The sequence below is a fragment of the Oryzias latipes genome, chromosome 2 (assembly GCF_053564925.1).
Source record: "Oryzias latipes strain Hd-rR chromosome 2, Olatipes_Hd-rR_3.1".
Lineage (NCBI taxonomy): Eukaryota > Metazoa > Chordata > Actinopteri > Beloniformes > Adrianichthyidae > Oryzias > Oryzias latipes.
In genome coordinates, this window is record NC_136238.1 from 48,859,845 (window position 1) to 48,879,330 (window position 19,486).

A 19,486-nucleotide genomic window follows, 5' to 3' on the forward strand; every position below is an offset into this window, starting at 1 on the left:
ATTTGATGTAATTACTGAGGATAAATTCTTACTATTGATCAGTTTCTGTTTCACTGATTTATGAAGAAAATGGAAACTAATTATGTTTTAATTGTAGATTTTCACAGAATAAACTGTTGATGTTTACAGAAGTGAAAATGCTGACTCATCAAAGTGGTTCAGATCAGCTGACTGCTGCTTCCTGTCAGAACTTTCCAGAACCAGACAGAAGAAAGAGTTTCTGTCAGAAACACAAACCATAATAAAGTTCTGGAGGTCAAAGGTTTCAGTTCTGACTCCAAACCTTCCTGTTCTATATGGTGTCAATATAGTGCCTAAAGAATTGTGCATCAAAACCTCAAATTTGAGAATCAAAATGCATAAATTGAGAATCAAAACCTATAATTTGCAACCAAAATCTATAACCCAAAGCACAATCATATTTCTGTTTCTGATTTGTTTTTTCACCATTCTGAAATCCTGTTTTTGAGTTGCGCTTTTATTTTTTGCAGTTTTGATTCTAAAATCTGTCGACACGCAAAAACAGTGACATGTCAGTCAAGGGGAGGGGAGGCGGTACATCCCCACATCCAGAAGCTCATTGGCTGCCGAATAACACCGAGTCTTACGTCAACAGACCAGTTTAGAATGTGCCGGCAAGTGTTTCATGTTTTTCAAATCTTTTACTATATTAAACTATCAAACGTGTACTTTATGTAACCAGAGGATGCCAGCACAGACAGATGAGGAGCTCTATCAGTAGCTGCTCAGGGCTCCAGACTAACTTTTTTCACTAGGAGCACTGTGGCCCCCAACTGAAAATTTTAGGGGCACAACCAGAAAATTTAGGGGCGCATAACGTAAATCAACATGCTAACCAGATCTACTAATTTCCACTGTATTACTTATAAATACTTTAATAATAGATGCAGAAATTACAATGTGCTGTTTCTAATTTAGTGTCACATTTTATTCTGCACTTTTGTTGATGCAACAAGGTAAACTGACAGCACCATCACTGTCATGACAGTACAAATAGTAAACAAAACACCATACATTTAGAATGAAAAAAAGGGCTTAGTAACAAAGTGATTACCGTAGTAACCTTTTGTTCATTTCACAGATACAAACAATACTTAAATGTACGTAAACATAAGGGGATGGAAATTCATGTTGGCGACACCAAATAGGTGCACCCAAGATGCACAATAAGCGTGTTTGAGATCAGGGGTCGGCAACCTTTTTTACTCAAAGAGCCATTTGGGACCGCCCCTAATGAAAAAAAAGCACCCGGAGCCACAACCCGTTTTGACATCATTATATATATTATGCATATATATTATATCAAGGGTGCTCATTACGTCGATCGCGATTGATTTTCAAGGACATGAGTGTAGATCACGGTCCAGAAAAGATAAAAAAATAAAAGTACTTCTTTATTTTCATCGTCATGTTTATTAGTTACATGTTTATTAGTAACATTATTGTTTATGTACTGATGATTAAAAACTACACAGTGATTTTACATAAAGATACTTTTGTATTAACAGATGAGGCGTTTTATTACAAAGACAGAAAGCAGCAACCATCGTATTCATGCTCTGCTGTAAACAGTCCAATGCGGGGAGCATCATGGCATATTATTAGGCATTTGGCGCTGCTGGCTCCGTATTTTTGAACCTTTCGCTGAGCGATGACTTCTCTTTTTCTCTCTTCTTTCCGACCGTGGTCAGAAGCGCAGGGGAGATTTCCTCCAGGGCCAAAGGCAATTCTACTTCGGGGTTCACTTCCCTGTTCGAACGCTCAACCTTCAGAGCGGATTAAAAATGACTCCAGAACAGTTATTCTGGGAATGACGACTACTCTTAATTTAGTGCTCCGTCCTCCGAACACACAATATATTTCACGCACACACCTCTGCTCCGTGCTCACACCCCCATCTCCACCTGCACGCCCCCCCATTCTCTCTCGTGGCACGCGCGCCGCTCAGCACACACACACAACAGTATAAAGGCCTTGCAGCTTCCTTGACGAGCTCGTATTTATCGGGCGAGAACTGCAGAGCTTATAGCAGGAGGAGACACGCGGGGCGGCTTTAATAAACTCCGGTTGCTGGACTTCTACCGGGGACATGATGTGCAGCGGGGAGAAAAAGCTGATGACAGAGCCTGCGCTCAGTGAATTTAAACTCGCGTCTGCAGTGACGTATGTGTCAGAGGATGTCCGATTGGCCATTCTGCATGTCAATCAAGTCCTGTACTTTTCGGTGAAGATTTTGATTGGCTGGTGGATTTTCAAGAAGCACTCTCTTCCCCTTCAACCTCCCCCACGTCCCCGAAGATGACCGGTCGATTGCGACCGACGCAACGAGCTCCCCTGCTCTGAAACACACATCACCGCACACGGGAGTCCAAAACACCGGCGCAAACTCTCCGTCACCAGAAAGCCGCTCCCCGCTCCGCGCCACGCCAAGCCCCCGGCAGAAAATCACTCCAGACCCGGAGTGTTTATTGAAGCCGCCCCGCGTGTCTCCTCCTGCTATCAGCTCTGCAGCCCTCACCCGACAAACACGAGCCCACCAAGGAAGCTGTTTTTTACGTGGCACGTGCCTCGCACGGAGCCACCAGCGCCTTTGAAATGCCATGAAAAATGAACAAACTAAAATAAATTTGAATTTTTATAAAATACTCATTATTTTCCAAAGTCACAGGGAGCCACAACAGAAGGATGAAAGAGCCACATGTGGCTCCGAAACCATGGGTTGCCGACCCCTGACCCAGATGGACAAAACGTTGCACAGATCACCTGGTGTGAGACATATATTTTTGTTTGTGCTCCAACATCACCTGTCAATCATCACAGAAATATCACGAGAAAGGTGTGGGAGCAAGGCGCCAACCTACGCCAACGCAGCTGGAAATGTAGAGCTACACTGACTGAAAGCTTCCCTGATGACTTCAAAACAATGCATTATGGGAAATGTGTCCTGATGGTTTTTGTACTTGAGTGATCAATTAAAATAATTTAAAATACCAATTGATTAAAAAAAAAGGCTACATACATTACAAAACATTGAAATAATTATAAAAGATATAATATCATAGATCACTGATCATGCTAAGGAGGAGAGGCATGCTAAAACTAGATTGAATGTTAAGGACAACTCCAACTTCCTGTTCTCCTTCAGTCTCGCTGCAGATTCGCCTTCACCTCCCCGCCTGGTCTCCCCAACGATCCAGGCGAGGCGCTGGTTCATTAAACACGTCTATCGCTGCATTTTCCCCACGTGTTTTAAGTGCGTCTAAAACTAAATCTTGTTGTTGCCCGCACGTGTTTAATGTTAAAGCCCTGCTAGCTGTCACGCACACACGTAACCATAACCTTGACCCTCCTCCGGGTCTGTGCAGCCCAGAGAAAAGTTCAGCACTGACTGCATGTATTTAGAAAATTACGAGCGAATAAATACATTATAAAAAGGAAAGTAAGGAACTCCTTAATGTGGTCCGGGGAGGGAGGGGGCTGTCAGATTTCCTGCCTTAAATGTTCTCCTGCTTTCAGGCCCGGTCATTGTCACGCCCCCAAGAGTCATATACCCCACTCTGATTGGTTGGTTCGTCAGCTCTCCTCACGACAATAAAAAAGTGTCATTCATACAAACTGGCCGCATTAACATTAAACTTTCATATTAAGGCGGGGGCCGCAAAATATTATCTTGGGGGCCGCAAATAGCCCACGGGTCGCGAGTTTGAGACCCCTGCTGTAGACTCTGGCACTGGTACACGCATTGGCCGCCTCACAGACAGGCATCACTCAATGAGACACGAGTGTGTCAGAATGAAAAAATACGGAGGGAGGGGGGGGCAAATTTACTGGTCGCACATGAGCGACTGGATGTAAAATTCAGTCGCACACTCTCAAATTTTGGTCGCAAAATGCGACCATTTGGTCGCAGTCTGGGAGCCCTGCCTGCTAGTGAAAAAAGATGTTAGAAAGTAAGACGTTGCATGAAAAATTACCACCAATGTTCTCCTGTGTTAGCATGCTAGCTAGCTCAATGCTAGCGGGGTTTCCAGCTCTCTTCATGACTTTCATGGATTGAACAAAGTCGATTTTTTACCACAGTGTCAGGATCGGTCATGTCAAACCTGGGAATAATTGCCCGTGAATTGTCACTAGGATTAATCAAATATTTTTTTCAAGAAGTACAATCATGCATAACTTAAAAAGGTTTCTGAATATTTCCTTAGGGATTACAGATAGATTGAACAACAAAGCAACATATTGCTGTAAGAAAGTGACACCTTTCCTAGTTTGGGATCAAGTTCATCCCTATTTAAAAAAATAAGTAAAAGTAAAATTATGATTCAGAAACACATTTTTATTTGAGGTATGTGAAAAAAAATCTGTCGCTTTGCAGTTTTTCCACACGTGCTCAAAAAAGTCGGGAGATGAAGACCAGAAAATTTGAACGGATAAAATTACATATTTTCCCTAACAGAAAGTTCTAAAACAAAGTAAAACAGATCATCTGGGTTCCCAAATCCAAAGCCTGCAAAACTCGAGTGCACTGAGAGGAATGTCCATTTACATTAACGAACTGATACCTATCGGACAGATAGGATTTAAACCACTGGAGAGCAGATCCTCTGATCCCTATGTCCTGCTCTAGTCTATGGAGTAAAATACTGTGGTCGATAGTGTCAAAGGCTGCACTGAGGTCCAACAGGACCAGAATAGAAAGTAGTCCCTTTTCTGAGGCCAATAACAAGTCATTAGAGACTCTAACTAGTGCAGTTTCCGTACTGTGGTGAGGTCTAAACCTCACCACAGTACGGACTGAAAGTCTTCAAAGTGGCTGTTGTCCTGTAGGTGGCAGTAAAGCTGCTTAACTACAACTCTTTCTAGGATTTTAGAAATAAAGGGCAGGTTTGATATCGGTCTATAGTTGGCCAAGATGCTAGGATCCAAACTGGGCTTTTTCAGAAGAGGTTTAACAACTGCATATTTAAAAGACTGTGGCACGTAACCCGTTACCAGAGAGGCATTTATCATTGTTAATATGGGATCATTAATTAGGGGAAAAGTTTCTTTAAAAAGTCTAGTGGGAATTGGGTCTAACAGACACGTTGAGGATTTGGAGGACGCAATAATTGATGCTATTTCCACTTGATCCACAGCAGTGAAGCAGTCTAATGTTACAGAGGTTTCTATGGCTGCCTCCATTTCTACCGCTTCAGCCTGTTCTGGGCTGATAGTAGGAATAACTTGATTTAACTTATGTCTAATATTTGAGATTTTACTATCAAAAAATGTAAGAAAATCATCAGAGCTGAGAGAAACAGGAACATGTGATTCTACTGAGCTCTGACTGCGAGTTAATTTAGCAATAGTGCTAAAAAGAAATCTTGGATTGTTTCCATTCTCTGATATTAAGGTTGAATAGTACTGGCTTCTAGCTCTACGCAGAGCTTTTTTATAATTTAATAGGCTATGTTTCCAGATATCCAGAGACTGCTCTGAACCGGAGCGGCGCCATTCTCTTTCCAACTTACGGGTTTCTTGTTTAAGAGAACGAGTTTCAGCGTTAAACCACGGTGCTACTCGGTTTTGTCTGACGAACTTAGGTTTCAGGGGGGCAACAACATGGAGTGTACTGCTGAGGGCTTGTAAGGCATCATTAACAAAGTGGTCATTTATACTAGGACTGATACTATAGGAGCTGGTCTCAGAGTATTTTCTCAGAAAAAAAGGAAACACCAAATATTAATTCCTTCAGGTATACAAAGTACAAATTTCCCACTTGTGGGATCAATAAAGTTTTTCTGATTCTGAACTGTATTCCAAAACCATTTTTCCAAACCCTTGCAAGAATCTTGTGTCAAAACTGATCTAACCGAAAATGGAACTAGAGGGGGAGGGAGAGTTAAAGGACGTCAACCAATCAGAGTGCAGCACAGAGAATTTGGTAAAGTTAGAAAGGTCTTCACAGATTCAGACTTCCTGCTTCAATAACTCTTCTGATAAACGTTCAAATGTGACAGAGTATCTCAATCATTTTAAATTAACACAGACAGTGAACTACAAATGCATTTCTAAAGAAAAAAGTCAGTTTTTCCTGCATTTTAATGAGAAATTATATCTTCGTGCTTTAAATGCAGTCATGCAGCGAAACGGCTGCCATCAGACTGTCAGCAGGAAGATCCTCTTTGTTGTAGCAGGACAACAGCGACTGGCCTATTGAGCACCTTTTTTATAAATCAAATGTAGTAACATTTGAAAAAATGTATTAGATTAAATCAATGTGTTCCTCTGAGTCTGACTGATGATCAGAAGGAGCTGTTTCCAGGAAATAGTCAGGCCCCTCCCTTCAGCTCCATCAGGAGATTCTGCTTCAGTGTCAGTAGATGACAGATGAGGGGGGGTCATGCACATCTGGAAGCAGAAGGTCACATGACCTCACCTTTCTCAGTCACTGAGATCAACAACCTGTCAATCAGCTTGAAGCTCCACCCCTCCTCTCAGCTGCTGTCAGGTGGTGTCAGGTTTCTTCCTGAACCTGTTCTGTCTTTAGTTCAGGAAACAAACATCCTGCAGCTCCTGACAGTCATTTCACCTCCAACTAGAAGCCCCGCCCCCTTTTACATTTCAGGACAAAACCTGATCAGATCCTGATCCTCTGTGGCTATTCACTACGTAGTCAACATGGAAGGTTGAGGGTTTGATTCTAGGAAGGCTCACTGCCTGAATCTGACCTCAAATTAATGAAAATGTAAAAATTAAACCTGTGATTTTGAAAGTGTTGCTGATGACTGGTGGGGTGAAAGGACAATCGTGCAAAGACTTCATGAGCTGCAGGACATGTTCATGCCTGCACAGCAGCGGCTGACATTTACGAAGTTAGAAGTTCAGTTTGTTGAATAAAAGACAATCAAGGTCAGATTAAACCCAGACTTTTTGTCTGTTCTGACAAATGTCAAAATGAAATGTGAACAAGTTTTAAAATGAATATCATCTCTTCATTTACTCAGGTGAAAACCAAAAATGATGCTGTCCAATTGAATCAGTTAGTTTAAAAGTTGCCAAGTCCACAAGTTTCAAAATAGAGATATTATATGTTCTATGGTCTTCAAGGGAAAAGCATCTGATTATCTGCAAAAAAAAGTCCCAAGTCCGTTGTAATGTATTGACTATGCTTGACATTTAAAATGCATTAAGCGCAGAATTCCTGGACTTGGGGCTCTCTTGCATGGGGTTAGCTTTATCCAATAGATGGCAGCACTACTCATCCAATATGGCAGTGCCCCTGTTTAATGCAAGAAGGGCCCAAGTCAAAAGACTTTAGTTTGCTAGTCCTCTGAAATGATAAAAGTGAGGTGCTTCATATTATAGCATTTGTAAGCTATGAACTGGTGCTAAATCTGGGTAAAGTATTAATCATTTGCTGTAGCCTCCCTTTAAGCTATGCAATTAAAATCATTTCCTGGAAAAACAAACCTCTTGTACTTGGGCCTCTTTTGAACTAACCAATTAAAATGAAGAAAGTTATTTTACTATAAGTAAGAAAACTAAGGAAAAAGTTTAAACATTTAATTTAACATCCAATAAAAGCACCATGACCATGACAGAATAAACTTCCATTAAGTTACTCAGACTCTGTCTCATAATAGAACAAAAGATAAATAAACCAAAATAACTTTTTTTCATGTTAATGGTTGTTAAGTTCTTAGATTTTGATGGTATTTTGTTCTGATATATCCAATCCTATTGCTGTAGGTCTGATAAACCCCAAATGCAGAACTTTTGTGCTTTAAACAAATATAGTTACAACACAAACGTACGTAAATTGGTGCATTTTGGTGCAAATGTAAATAAAAACTCTAAATAAAGCCTTGTTTTCACTCAGCGGTACTGTACTGTCTGGTCCGGTATTCGACTTATAAAATGGACCCATTTAACTGTATTGAGCTGCAACAAATAAGGTTTCTTTACTTTAGTAAAGTTAAGCATCTGGATTATATAGTGTGTTGTCAAAAGAACAGACATTTGGTCCACCATGAAATCAACTTGGAAAACTCTGAGTTTTTTTTCTAAAATGGAAGGTTTACAACTCAATGTGGAAAGAGCACTTGTTTGTAAAGTACAAAGTAAACTAAATTCAATGCTACAAGTAAGTTTATGATCCTTCAGGAACTCCTCAAAAGTTTTGGAAGTTGTGCAGTTTATAGCAGTCACAGGAAAACTGGTTGGGAAAATCATAGTTGTCAATAGTGATGGAGTAGAAGTTGAAATAATGTCCTACATGCCTGGAAAATGCCTATACAGAGGTCAGAGGTCAGAACTCTCCCTCCCCCTCAATAAAAAAGCAATAGCAAAGAGAAACTGGTGTCTTGATTGACAAATTATCTTACTTTGTCCTGCAATATTCATTCTTTGGATGGGGTCAGATTAAACCAATGTAGATCTAGTTTGATTGAATGTTCTGTTGATCACACAAGATGATGCACACATAAAAAGACAGGGAGACAGTCAGCATACTTTTTAATCTTTGTGTTTTGGGGAATGTCCTTTTTCAGTCTGAAGGTTCAATCAACAAGTTACTACCAGTGAAGTCCAAGTCGAGTCACAAGTCTTTTGATATTTTGTCAAGTCTAAAGTCATCCAAATCAGGACTCAAGTCTGACTCGAGTCCAAGTCATGTGACTTGAGTCCACACCTCTGCTTCATGTTGTATGGGGTCCTGTAGTTCTGAAGGACTGCCTACTCTGTGAGTTTTATGGCAACTTTCTGTTGTTTCCAGTTAGCATGTAGGCTTTTTGTTTTTGTTTCCTGGAATTTCTGTAAAAAACTGTTTAATTTGGGCATAAATTGAAGATATCCTTTGTGTAGCACTCTGGACAACTGTACAGCAGGAATGAAACTGTGAGTGGTGTACAACAGTTTTTTTATTTGTCTGCTATCCAGCCGTACAGTTTAGATCCAGATTCCAGCTCAGACATAGTCGTTCCTTCATGGATCTATTTGTAAGTGGATGATCAGAATGGAGCGCAGACTGTTGTTCACCCATTTCTTTTGTTGTGTCACAAATCAGAGCTTTTTCAAACTGCACATCCTGAAGCGATATTTAAAGATCCAAAGTTTATTTATCAGCTCTGATATTAGTCAGCATTTTTAATGTTCGGTTGGGATTGGGAAGGGCTGTAAGCTAGCAGAGAGTGTAAACAAACATGTCATGAGATCCTAGCAGAGGGTTACTCCTGTAGAAACAGTCTCGCCCACAACCAAGGAGTAAAGAACTGCTGCTCTGTAGAAACTATGTCCTAGAAAATGAAGTTTTTCATTTTGGCTAAAAACTGCATGATTGTAATTAAAAGACCACGATTTAAAAAACGGATAGAAATATTGTTGGAGGGTGATTTTAAAGGGCTTCACTGAGATTAAATGTAAGTTAAAAAACGTTTAAGGGTTTTGTGATGAGTACAGAGCAGCTCCTGAATCTCTGCATTGGTATTTAGTTTAATTAAGATATTCTTTGACACCAGCAGCCGCATCTTTACCTTCTGCAGCTTCTGACAGCAGAAACAGTTGTTTCAGTCACACAACAATGTTCTAGTCTCACTCCATGTTGACATGGAAACCAGCTGACTCCAGCAGCTGCAGAAGCTCCTATTTGACAGAAGTGGGATGAAGCAGGTGGGATGTTTCTAGAAAAAGCATTTTATTCTTCATCCCTGGATCCCGAAGAAGACGAGGAGTTCTGAGCGTCTTTTCTGAGTCTTTCATGAGAATCTGTCAGCTCACTGACTTTACTGACTGAAACAGTCGGTTCAGTTTGGATTGAAACAGTAAATCTTCCTCCTGAATCTCCTGCTGATCTGGAGGTTAATTTCAGATGAATGACTCTCATGGTTCAGTAGAAACACGTTGGTTTGAACTCAAAACCTTCAGAGGAAACATTTGATCCAGTCAAAGCAGAAACCAGCATGTGGCAGAAATCTCTGTTATGATATTATGTTGATGAAAAGGATGATGGAAACCAGAGGATTCCTGCTGCAGAAACCCATGGAAAGCTGTTCTTCAGAACAGGACGTACTCTAGAGGAAGGTCTAGAGTGGGAACCTGACGTTCCATGTAGAACCTTTGATGTCAAAGTGAATCCTCCAGTTGGAGCCTGGAGAACATCCAGGAATGCAGAGGATTGGTGATTTGGATCTGAAATTCTAGCTTTTATTCAGTAAAGTCTTTTGTCAGACTACAAACCTGCCTTATTGGTGATTTTTTTGTGAGTGGGAGGAGCTTGATCCAAGGCTGCGTCTGACCTTCTGCTTTTGCCTTTATGTATTCAACATTTAACAGCAACAAAGTCAGAGTTGGTGATGTTTTTCGGGCAGTTTCACCTCTTTCTCCGAGTTGAGGTTTGTGGAGGTCAAAGGTCAGACCGAGCCATATTTTGCTCCAGAAACTAAGAAGAGGAATGTTTCAATGCTGAAGAAGTCAAGAAAACAGCAGCAGGAACTGGATTTTTATTAAACTCTTTTTCCATCACCTCTTCATGAATGTATGGAGGAAATGCAGAAACACAGCTGAGATGTAGACTATCCAGAACTGTTTGGCGGCTCTTTCTTCTTCATTTCAGCTTCCTCATGGTATAAAGAGTCCAACCATAAAGGCTCGTTGTTCCCCCTTATGAGGCTGCTGCTGTTCTGAAAACAAATGAGCAGTTTGGTTGCATTTACATAAAAACTGACAAACAAGTTTCAAGGAAAAAGCAGAACTTTCAGGGTCATCATCATATTTAGAAAAACTAAACAACATATAAAAACACAAGAACTGATACCAACTGTTAAACACGGGAGAGGAGGGAACATGAGTTCACAGAGTTAACAACAAAAACTCGAGTCTTTTTGTGATTCTGAACTTTTTTTGTCCACTTTCACTCAGGGAACTAGAACATTTCAGTACATGAACATTTTTTTCTTGTTCTTTTCTTAGACCTGCTCAGGTGAACCCACAATGTCTTTCAGAATGATCCAAATTCAGAAAGTTTACTTAAATTTGGCTTCTAATAAAGGATGAAGTCCATGTTTTCCTGGGAGACATTAGGCGTAGAGAAAGTCTCATTCTGCTTCATGTTTGGCCTCACTTTAGTCTGTTCAGTAAATCAGAGACTCTCTCAGGTTTCTGGGAGGAGCCTAACACAAACACACATGAGGGGGCGGAGCTCTGCTCAGGTGTTCCTGAATCAGGAAATGAGGAAGTAGAGAGTTTTCCTCGTGTCAGAGCAGACAGAGCAGGACTTTCTTCTTCTTGACGGTGAGTCTTTGTGTTTCTGTTGTCTTCTCCACTCATGATGAAGGCCGTGACGTGTCTGTGAGGAAGAGGAGCAGCAGAGGAAAAGCTCAGACTGAAGTTTGTCTTCTTCCAGAAAGCAGCAGCTAAAGGTCACTGCAGGTCACCTTTCTGACAGAAACAGAGCAGAATGCAGCTGAAGGCCAAACTCTGAGTTCTGCTGCTTCTTCCAAACAGTTGGTGACTCTGCTCCACCTTCTTCTCAGCTCACATTCTAATGACATTCCAGAGAGGCTGTGGAAGCTCCTCAGTGCTCTGATCTCTGCTGAAGAAGGTTGTGAGGCTCTCAGGTCCTCAGTGCTGAACAACTGCATGTTTCCAATCCTCTCAGTACTGAGATCTCCTTCATTTCTGAACTTCTGACATGATTCTGATGGAACACAGCTGGGAGCTCCTCTCTGATTGGTTCTTCCACAAACAGCATTTCTTCAGCGTCTGTTATGTAATTTGAATCAAATCACCTTCAAAGGGTCTCCTTACAAAGCAGAAGGTCACATGACCTCACCTTTCTCAGTCACTGAGATCAACTACCTGTCAATCAGCTTGAAGCTCCGCCCCTCCTCTCAGCTGCTGTCAGGTGGTGTCAGGTTTTTTCTTGATCCTGTTCTCTGTCTTTAGTTCAGCAAATCTCAGATTTCTGATTCTTTCTGTCTGGAGGTTCCTCTCAGCTCTGCTCTCAGCATCTTCCTCAGTGATCCAGAGGTCTTCATCAAATCACTGAATCCAGAGCTGCTCAGTCTGCAGCTCTCTGCTCGTTTCTGCATCTCAGAGGAAGAATTCATGTCTGTCTTTCTTTTCTCCTCTTTCTTTGATTTCTGTCTGTTTTTCTTGATGCTTCATGTTTCCTGAAGTGTAGAAACAGGAAGTTTGTTGTTTCTGTTTCAAAGTGACTGAATGGAAATGTTGCTGCTGCAGCTCCATGTCTCCACCTGCTGGAGGGAGAGCAGAAGTGCAGCAGCTGATGGCAGCTTCCTCTGATGATGAGGAGGGTTTCCTCTGCAGGTGAAGGTGTGTGTGAGCTGATGTGGATCCAGAGAATCCAGCAGCATGGATCAGTGGGAGGAACCACAGGAGGAAGCCCCTCCCCCTAAAAAAAGCAGAGATGGTAACCATGACAACCAGAGCAAAGGTCAGAGGTGAGATGAACATCTCCAACTGTCCATGATCTTCTCCATGTCAGAGCTCAGGACTCACACCAGCAACCTTCATTCTCCACAGGAACCAACCTGGACCTGGATCTGGATCTGGACCTGGATCCAGCTGGGGGTCTAGAAGGAGTGACATATCAAAGGGTAATAACCCAGACTTCAAGGACATCCATCCAGCAGTGGAACAGTGAGTGTTTGTCAGAGTTTTTGGAGGCTGGATTCTAGTTCAGATGATCAACAGTTTTCAGATGAAGGACTTGAGGTCTATGGAAGCATTTCTGTAACATAACTAAAAAATAAAAGTCAATACCAGAAATGCTTTCTCATTTTCAAAATAAATCAGCCAAACCACTTTTTTTTCTTGTTCTTCTTCAACACTACTTATTCTGTCATGGTATTTGACATTTCATTTTCAAAAAGTTCTCTGGTAAATGTGTAGCAAGATTCATTTAGAAATGTCTAATTTGACAATTAAAATGGATGAACAGAAATGCTTTTCAATTTACACAATGTAACTGCATCAAATTATGTCCTGTGTCCTGACATGGAAAAAAATATATATATTTTGTTCCCACAAATTAATATTCCATTCCCATGAAATAATATTTCGTTCCCTCGAAATAATGAATTCGGGCAAACAAAATAATTATTCACTTCATAAGTCATTCATAAACACGGATGTGAGTAATATTTGGATTTACAGCAGATACTTTCACATTTTTGTCTATGTGTGTCTCATTACATTACATTCAAGACACGGAGGATGTTTAAAGATCAAGTGAACGACCCTGGGAGTATTTCAGGCAAGCAACTCGAGCGGTTTTTGATATGAGCAAGGTGGGTGGTCGACCAGGGCGGCACATAATAAGGGCAGCATTTTCTGCGCCCATAGTGTTACACTTAAGGAAATAGCTAAGTTGAGGAAGAGACTTTCAGCTTTTATTTTGACATACCTGTTACAGCTGGCATTTTGCGCTTTTAATTCTTGGCACATCAGACACTGAACATCGCACCAATCTCTTCATCCTCTCCCCTCTCCATGCTTATGGTGCAAAAAAAAGATGAAATTACTCAGAGTGAAACAACAAAAAGCAGCCACATGAAAAGGAGTTAGGCAGCAGAAAAACCCGTGCTCAACCCAATTTTGGCCAGAGCAGGCAGTGGGGATTATTTCCCAAAATTCCCTGCTCTGATCCAGCAGACCCAACGTGCACGTGACCACCGCCCTCTGCTGCAAGACACTTGCGCCCACACCTCTTTAAGGTAGTCTTTGGAACATAACAAGTCAAAGGATTTGAGAGGGGGGGGCACAACTCACTGGTGGCTGAATCACACTAACAGGTGATTGGGAATTTTTTCAGTCTAACAATCATCTCTAGGCCGCAGCTGCGCGCCCCCATCACAGAGACGGAGCCGCGTATGTCAGAAGGAAGGAAGGGGAGGGGTGGTGGGCGCCGGCAGTGAAAAGCGCAGCCTTCATTACGCAACACCTGGATCATCACTGCTGTTGGATCACTCAGCAGCTCATGTTAATAATGTCATTATTTACCAACTATTGTAGACATTTTTATTATTTAGTTGGTGTCAGTATTTGACATACAGACAGCAGGTAATGCAGGAAACCAGCTGCACTTTATGACATCATAAATAAACAATTAATCATTTTTTATGAATGGATGTTTTTTGGAGGATTTTTATTGTTGGTGTTGCACAAAATTAGGGAAATGCCAAATATTTTTTGGAGTATTCCCACTGATGAGTTCTAAGATTTAGTTTTTAATGCTTTATAAAACATAAAAATAATAATCAGAATAAGTTGTTTGTTTTTTCAGATACAATCCCTCTGATATGTTTCCCAAAGACACTCACAGGACGTCACACACCAAGAAATTATTGCTAAAAATGATGCAGGGGTCCAGCTCTAACAAAATGATAAAAGAGCAAAGAAAACGGAAAGACATGATTTGTTAATTCTTATTATTAATATCTCCAGGCTTTGTTTGTTTTGTTCTGCAGCGTGTTCATATTTGTATAATTTTGACAGAATTAATTTTATGGAGAGCAAAATACTACACGTTATTTAAGGTTTAACTCGAGTCTGTCGGCGCCACAGCACCCAAGTCTTAGGCATGCTTCTGCAGGGTCAGTGTCCTGCAGTGTTCGGGTGGGCAGTAGTGCTGGATCAGGAGATGACTGGGCCTTCCTGAAAGCTGTGATCCCTCTTCCTCTGGGTTTTTACGTGTTGAGGCTTTTCCCAGATTGCAGCTCTTCCTGGTTCTCTGTTCGACCCGGTGATGTCACGCCCCTAAGGACCCTGGGATTTGCAGTTCCTTTCTTAAGAGCAGTAATGTGCACCTGGTTTGGTTTCTGCTTTGTGGCTCTGCGTCGTCCAGTTATCGTTTTGAGGATTGTGGGTCTATTTCCGTGGTTATGAGGGATGTCGGTCCTTGCCTGGTCAGGTTTCTCATGCTGGCTGAATTTGCTGTGGCTTTTGGGATATTTATCTGTTGTATTGTTATTTAGGAGCCGGATATGAATCTTGGCCACCATTTGGTGCTGGCTCTGTTGTGGTGGCTCTCTGTTTTTTCTTTTCTGTTAAAGCTGTGTACATTTGATAGTTTAACCAGCGTTTGGATTGGTCCGTCTTTGGACCTGTCTCTCATCTGTGGACATTTTACTTGTCATTGGTATATTTTATGCAGCGTCTGTGGCTCCTTTTCTCATTTTAATTCGCTTGGTCCAGAAGCAGCGATCCTTGTGTCGTCACGACCGCATGCTCAGATGTCTGGTTCTGCTCCACCCTTCTTTTCTTGGGGCAACTGGTGTGTGGACAGCCACCCTGCTCTGTGTTCCCCAGAGAGTCCAGCCCTAGCCTTCGGGGAACTAACATCACCCCATTGTGAATGTGTCAGCTTTGTACGCGGCCCAGTCTTCTCAACCTAACAGATATTTTGTTATTCTCACTCTCTGGTTGGTTCAGGGGTTTCTGGCTGGTTTGTGGGGGCTATATGATGGGCTCTTTCCAGGGCCCCATTTTTTCCATTTTTGAGTCAGCCCCTAAGGGTGGCTAATCGGAAGTATTCAGGTTTGAAGCGACTTATATCAGACCAGTCTGCACCTTGCAGTTTATCCATTCTGGGCATCAGCAGCCTAATTCCTTGTGATCCTTTCTGGACTTCGGCTGACCATGCCATCTCCATGATTAATTCCACCCGACACAATTCATGGCTGGGGAAGGCGGATATCGCAGATTTTCCCACTGTTATGCCTCTCCATCCCTCCCAGTAGCATCTTCTTCAGGTTAGGTGGGGCTCAAAGTATATTTTGTCTGTTTACCTTTCGGCTGTCATAACAGTCCTCATGTTTTCGACTGCATTTGTCAGAAGCCCTGTGCTGGACTTAAAGTAGTCCAATGGGCCCCCCTTCGTTTTGCATCTTCTTGATGTTTTTACGGTGGTCAATTTTCCTACTTTATCCCCGGATAAAGTAGCCTCTCTATGGTTGTGACACGTTTTCGAACCTGGGTTCCACTTTATCTAAGTAAGACGTGCGGTCCTCCACCCGTCTGCATTTGTTTTCTGCCAAAAATCTGGATGGTTCATTGATGCAAGCCTCTCTGCCCACTTTAAATTCCTCACATTGTTTTTTCAGTCTTTGGATCTTATGTAAAAGGGGTTTTCTCGCTGTTGGGCCACTTGAATTTTGTTATGTGCATTATTCCCCATGGTCATTCGTTCATCTTGTTTTCTAGTTCTTGGTAGTTCAGTCCTGGACCTCTGTGTTCCTGTTGTTCTGGATATTTCTGTCTTGCGTTTCTAGTCTCTCCTTCTCGATGCTTGGAGTGTTGTGTCATTGTGGTGATGACTGTTTCTGGTCTTTGGTCTCCCTCCACTTGTTTTCTGAGGCTGCGTGCATCATTGGTTTTGGGGGGAATTTCATGAAGACTGGTTCATGAATGTCCAGCCACCAGAAATTTAGGATGTTGAACCCAAATCCACAGCTCTAATAGTCCATTAATGGATCATGGTGTTCTGAGAGAATACAGCCGTAGAGATTATTACAAAGGTTGTTTTAAGAAGTGTGATGATAAATAGTTTCATGCGACCGACATGGTTTAGTGTTTAAATAACTTTACACTACGAGCACATTTATCCCTGGCCTTAGAAACAATATACTGTGACTGACGCTCTCTAGCTTCAGTTCCAAGAATTAAATTTTGTGTCCGCAAGCCAATCCTCAGTCTGCTCTGTTTTCAAGCAGATGACACTCGAATAAGAGCATCTCCATTTAGAGATTTGTTGTACTCCGCCTCTATCGATCCATCATGGATCTCAAATTGTTCTTCCTTTGCAGTATCTAGACACCCCTTTGCCAATTGATATTTCAGTTCTCTGTGCTTTTGTTGTTTGAGAACCGCTGATTTCAAGTTCAAAGCATCAAATCTAGCCGAGCTGCCGTCCATTGCTACGTGAGATGTCGGCCTTCCTCATCTATGAATCTCCTTGGTCCTTGGAGACGGTGATGAACCAGCAGGGGGCCGGTATCACGGCCACACACACACACACACACAAACAAAATCCCCCAGTGGCCGCGTCACAAATGAATACAATTACAGCGCATTATTCTTTATTAACAAATAACAGTAACAACTAACTTGTCAAATGTTACTACCTATCTAACTAATGAACTAACTATATAGGTGTTGTAGATTGACTGTGTGTGTGTCCGTGCGCTGCGTGTGTAGGAGGCAGGAGCTCACACAAGTGTGTTGGGGGTGCGTGTTGATTCCTCTGCAGTGGACCGCTCTCTAGGTGCACGCGATTTTCACCTGTGCTCTCTGGTACAGACATCTTCTCAGAATATTAAATATTGCCCAGTAATAAACAGACTGCAGACACTTTGTCACCTTTCTGGTAGCTGTGAGCCTGACACCCACGTAATGTTGCGCTGCACAAAATAGTTCCCAAACAAAACATGTAGTGATATTCATTAAAATCTAACAGTGCGCGTTCAGTGTTATGGAGTGAAAGAACAGTGATACCCCCCCCCACAAGTACACACACACACAAAATCCTTCAGCTGGCGGCCGTGTCTCGCACTCAAGAACGCATGCAGCTTAATGGAAATGAATACAATGCACAACGAGTCTCTCCTCTTAACGTCTTGAAACAACAGCGAACACAAATCAAAAAGTTTTTAAATTTTCTAACTTAACTTTTATTACATCTATTAGAAAAAAGCTGCAACTTCCAGCTTTTTCTGCCACAATTATCACAAAAATGCATGTGAGATCATGGAGGGACTGTAGATCAATACAGACTGCTTTTATCCTTTTTTTTAATTTTTTTTTGAATGCTGGTGTGCCGCGGGATTTTTGTCAAGGTTAAAGTGTGCCGTGGCTCTAAAAAGGTTGAAAAACACTGGTTTAGAACAGGGGTGTCAAACTCATTTTCACTGAGGGCCACATCAGCATAGTGTTTGTCCTCAAAGGGCCAGATATAACGTATACATGTAACTAAATGTAATGAAAAATAAATGTACTATTCTTTAATGTTAAAAAACTCATTACTTATCTATTATAACTTTTTAAAGTGATAATTAAAGTTGCATAGAAAACATGTTTTCTTGTTACTCTAGCATAAATCCTTTTAAATTGTCTCTGCTTATTAAAACCCACATAACTCCATTAATGAAGGATCATACTTGATAAAGAAAAATAACATAGAACTGCACTAGAAAGAACATGTATTATATGTGGAACATTTAGCAAAAAAAGGCTGCACACAGCCTTGCATCTAACTGATGGTTTGATGACAACAATTTGTCTGCATACACACATAAGACCTGCAAACATTGAATAATTACAACAGGAGCTACACATAAATAATATGTAATCAATTAAAGAAACATTTTTAGAAATTAAAAACTTTTATGCTTTCGCAGGCCACATGAAATGACACGGCGGGCCGCATTTGGTCCCCGGGCCTTGAGTTTGACACGTGTGCTTTAGAAAATGGTGCTACTGTCAAGGTGAATGTTTGTCTCCTTTTAGTTTACACTACAAAGTGTGACTTAAAACAAAGCTGGGATTTTAAGTAAATAAGTAACCTTTTTATTTTGGAAGAGTGAAAATAAGTCTAGAATAACAAAATAGGACAAAAACAAGACAAAATTATCTAAACAACACAAGTCCAAAAGGGAGTGACAAGAAGAAAAATCTTATACTTAACTTTGATTCCAAGAGTGTGTTCATTTATTTATTATTCATCCCAGAAATGGGGGATACATTTGTGTTGCGTTTGATTAAATAAATCAGAAAGTCAGAAATCGAATAAAAAAAAAAAAAATCGGAGATTTTATTGTTAGGCCATATCGCCCAGCCCTATGTTCTATATAGATAGTGTGTCCCCTTCGTGGCACTGTACTTTAACGGCAGTGGCCCTATGTTCATACATAGCAGTCATACTTGTAAGTTGAATATGGACTGCCTCTGAAACACACTTCATCTTAATCTTCTTACTTAAACACACATAATACTGATCTTAACATTCACTTTCTCTTCAAACTCTTGCTAATCTCCTTTTAGTTTTGGGGGGTAGTTTAATATCCAAGGTTTTATGTGGAGTTCTTTGTTTTATGTATCTGAACGGAGCCTTATGCCAAACTAAAAGAAATATGGAAAAAATCTTCTTTACTGCATGAGTTGTCCAAATGAAGTGAACGACCCTGGGAGTATTTCAGTTAGGCAGCTCAAGCAGTGCGTTTACCTGGTTATTCCGCCCTGCAGCAGTTCAGTCTAATCAACTCACCTGTTCAGCGTCCTACTTAAGCTCCAAGTGTGCGATCCAATCCCTCTTCTTCCATTTCCGCGAGCTCTGCGTTCATCAACCCACCCTCCTCCCCAGCTTCCACCTGTCAGCTCCATTCCGCACATGACTGCGCAACAGTACAAGCACAATTGATTAATCCGTGCACATGGATTAATCAATTGTGCAAACAGTTTACTCATCTGT

The 19,486-nt window shown here is 41.3% G+C and overlaps 2 protein-coding genes and 1 long non-coding RNA gene across 8 annotated transcripts in view; 2 read left to right on the forward strand and 1 right to left on the reverse strand.

Annotated features, from left to right (window-relative positions):
* Window positions 1–19,486, forward strand: part of LOC144988997 (NLR family CARD domain-containing protein 3-like) — a 273,480-nt gene that overhangs the window by 199,499 nt on the left and 54,495 nt on the right. For 3 of the 6 annotated variants that reach the window (XM_078940570.1, XM_078940572.1, XM_078940569.1), the window contains 2 exons: window positions 12,328–12,461; window positions 12,544–12,660. The exons of 2 other annotated variants lie outside the window; for them this stretch is intronic. In XM_078940570.1, coding sequence (XP_078796696.1) covers window positions 12,373–12,461; window positions 12,544–12,660 — 206 coding nt within the window. In that variant the 5' untranslated portion in view covers window positions 12,328–12,372. Of the gene's footprint in view, window positions 1–11,829; window positions 11,903–12,327; window positions 12,462–12,543; window positions 12,661–19,486 lie in introns of those variants that run through there. One more of the 6 variants, XM_078940574.1, reaches the window with a different exon arrangement.
* Window positions 10,484–11,575, reverse strand: LOC144989511 (uncharacterized). The gene is made up of 2 exons (XR_013653751.1): window positions 11,433–11,575; window positions 10,484–11,344 (listed from the first exon to the last, which is right to left on the reverse strand). It is a non-coding gene; the product is annotated as an uncharacterized LOC144989511 (long non-coding RNA).
* The window catches only part of LOC144989042 (NLR family CARD domain-containing protein 3-like), a 107,165-nt gene continuing 98,206 nt past the window's right edge, over window positions 10,528–19,486 (forward strand). Inside the window, exon 1 of the mRNA XM_078940798.1 lies at window positions 10,528–11,289. The gene's annotated coding sequence lies outside the window, so the exon portion shown is untranslated. The remainder of the gene's footprint in view (window positions 11,290–19,486) is intronic.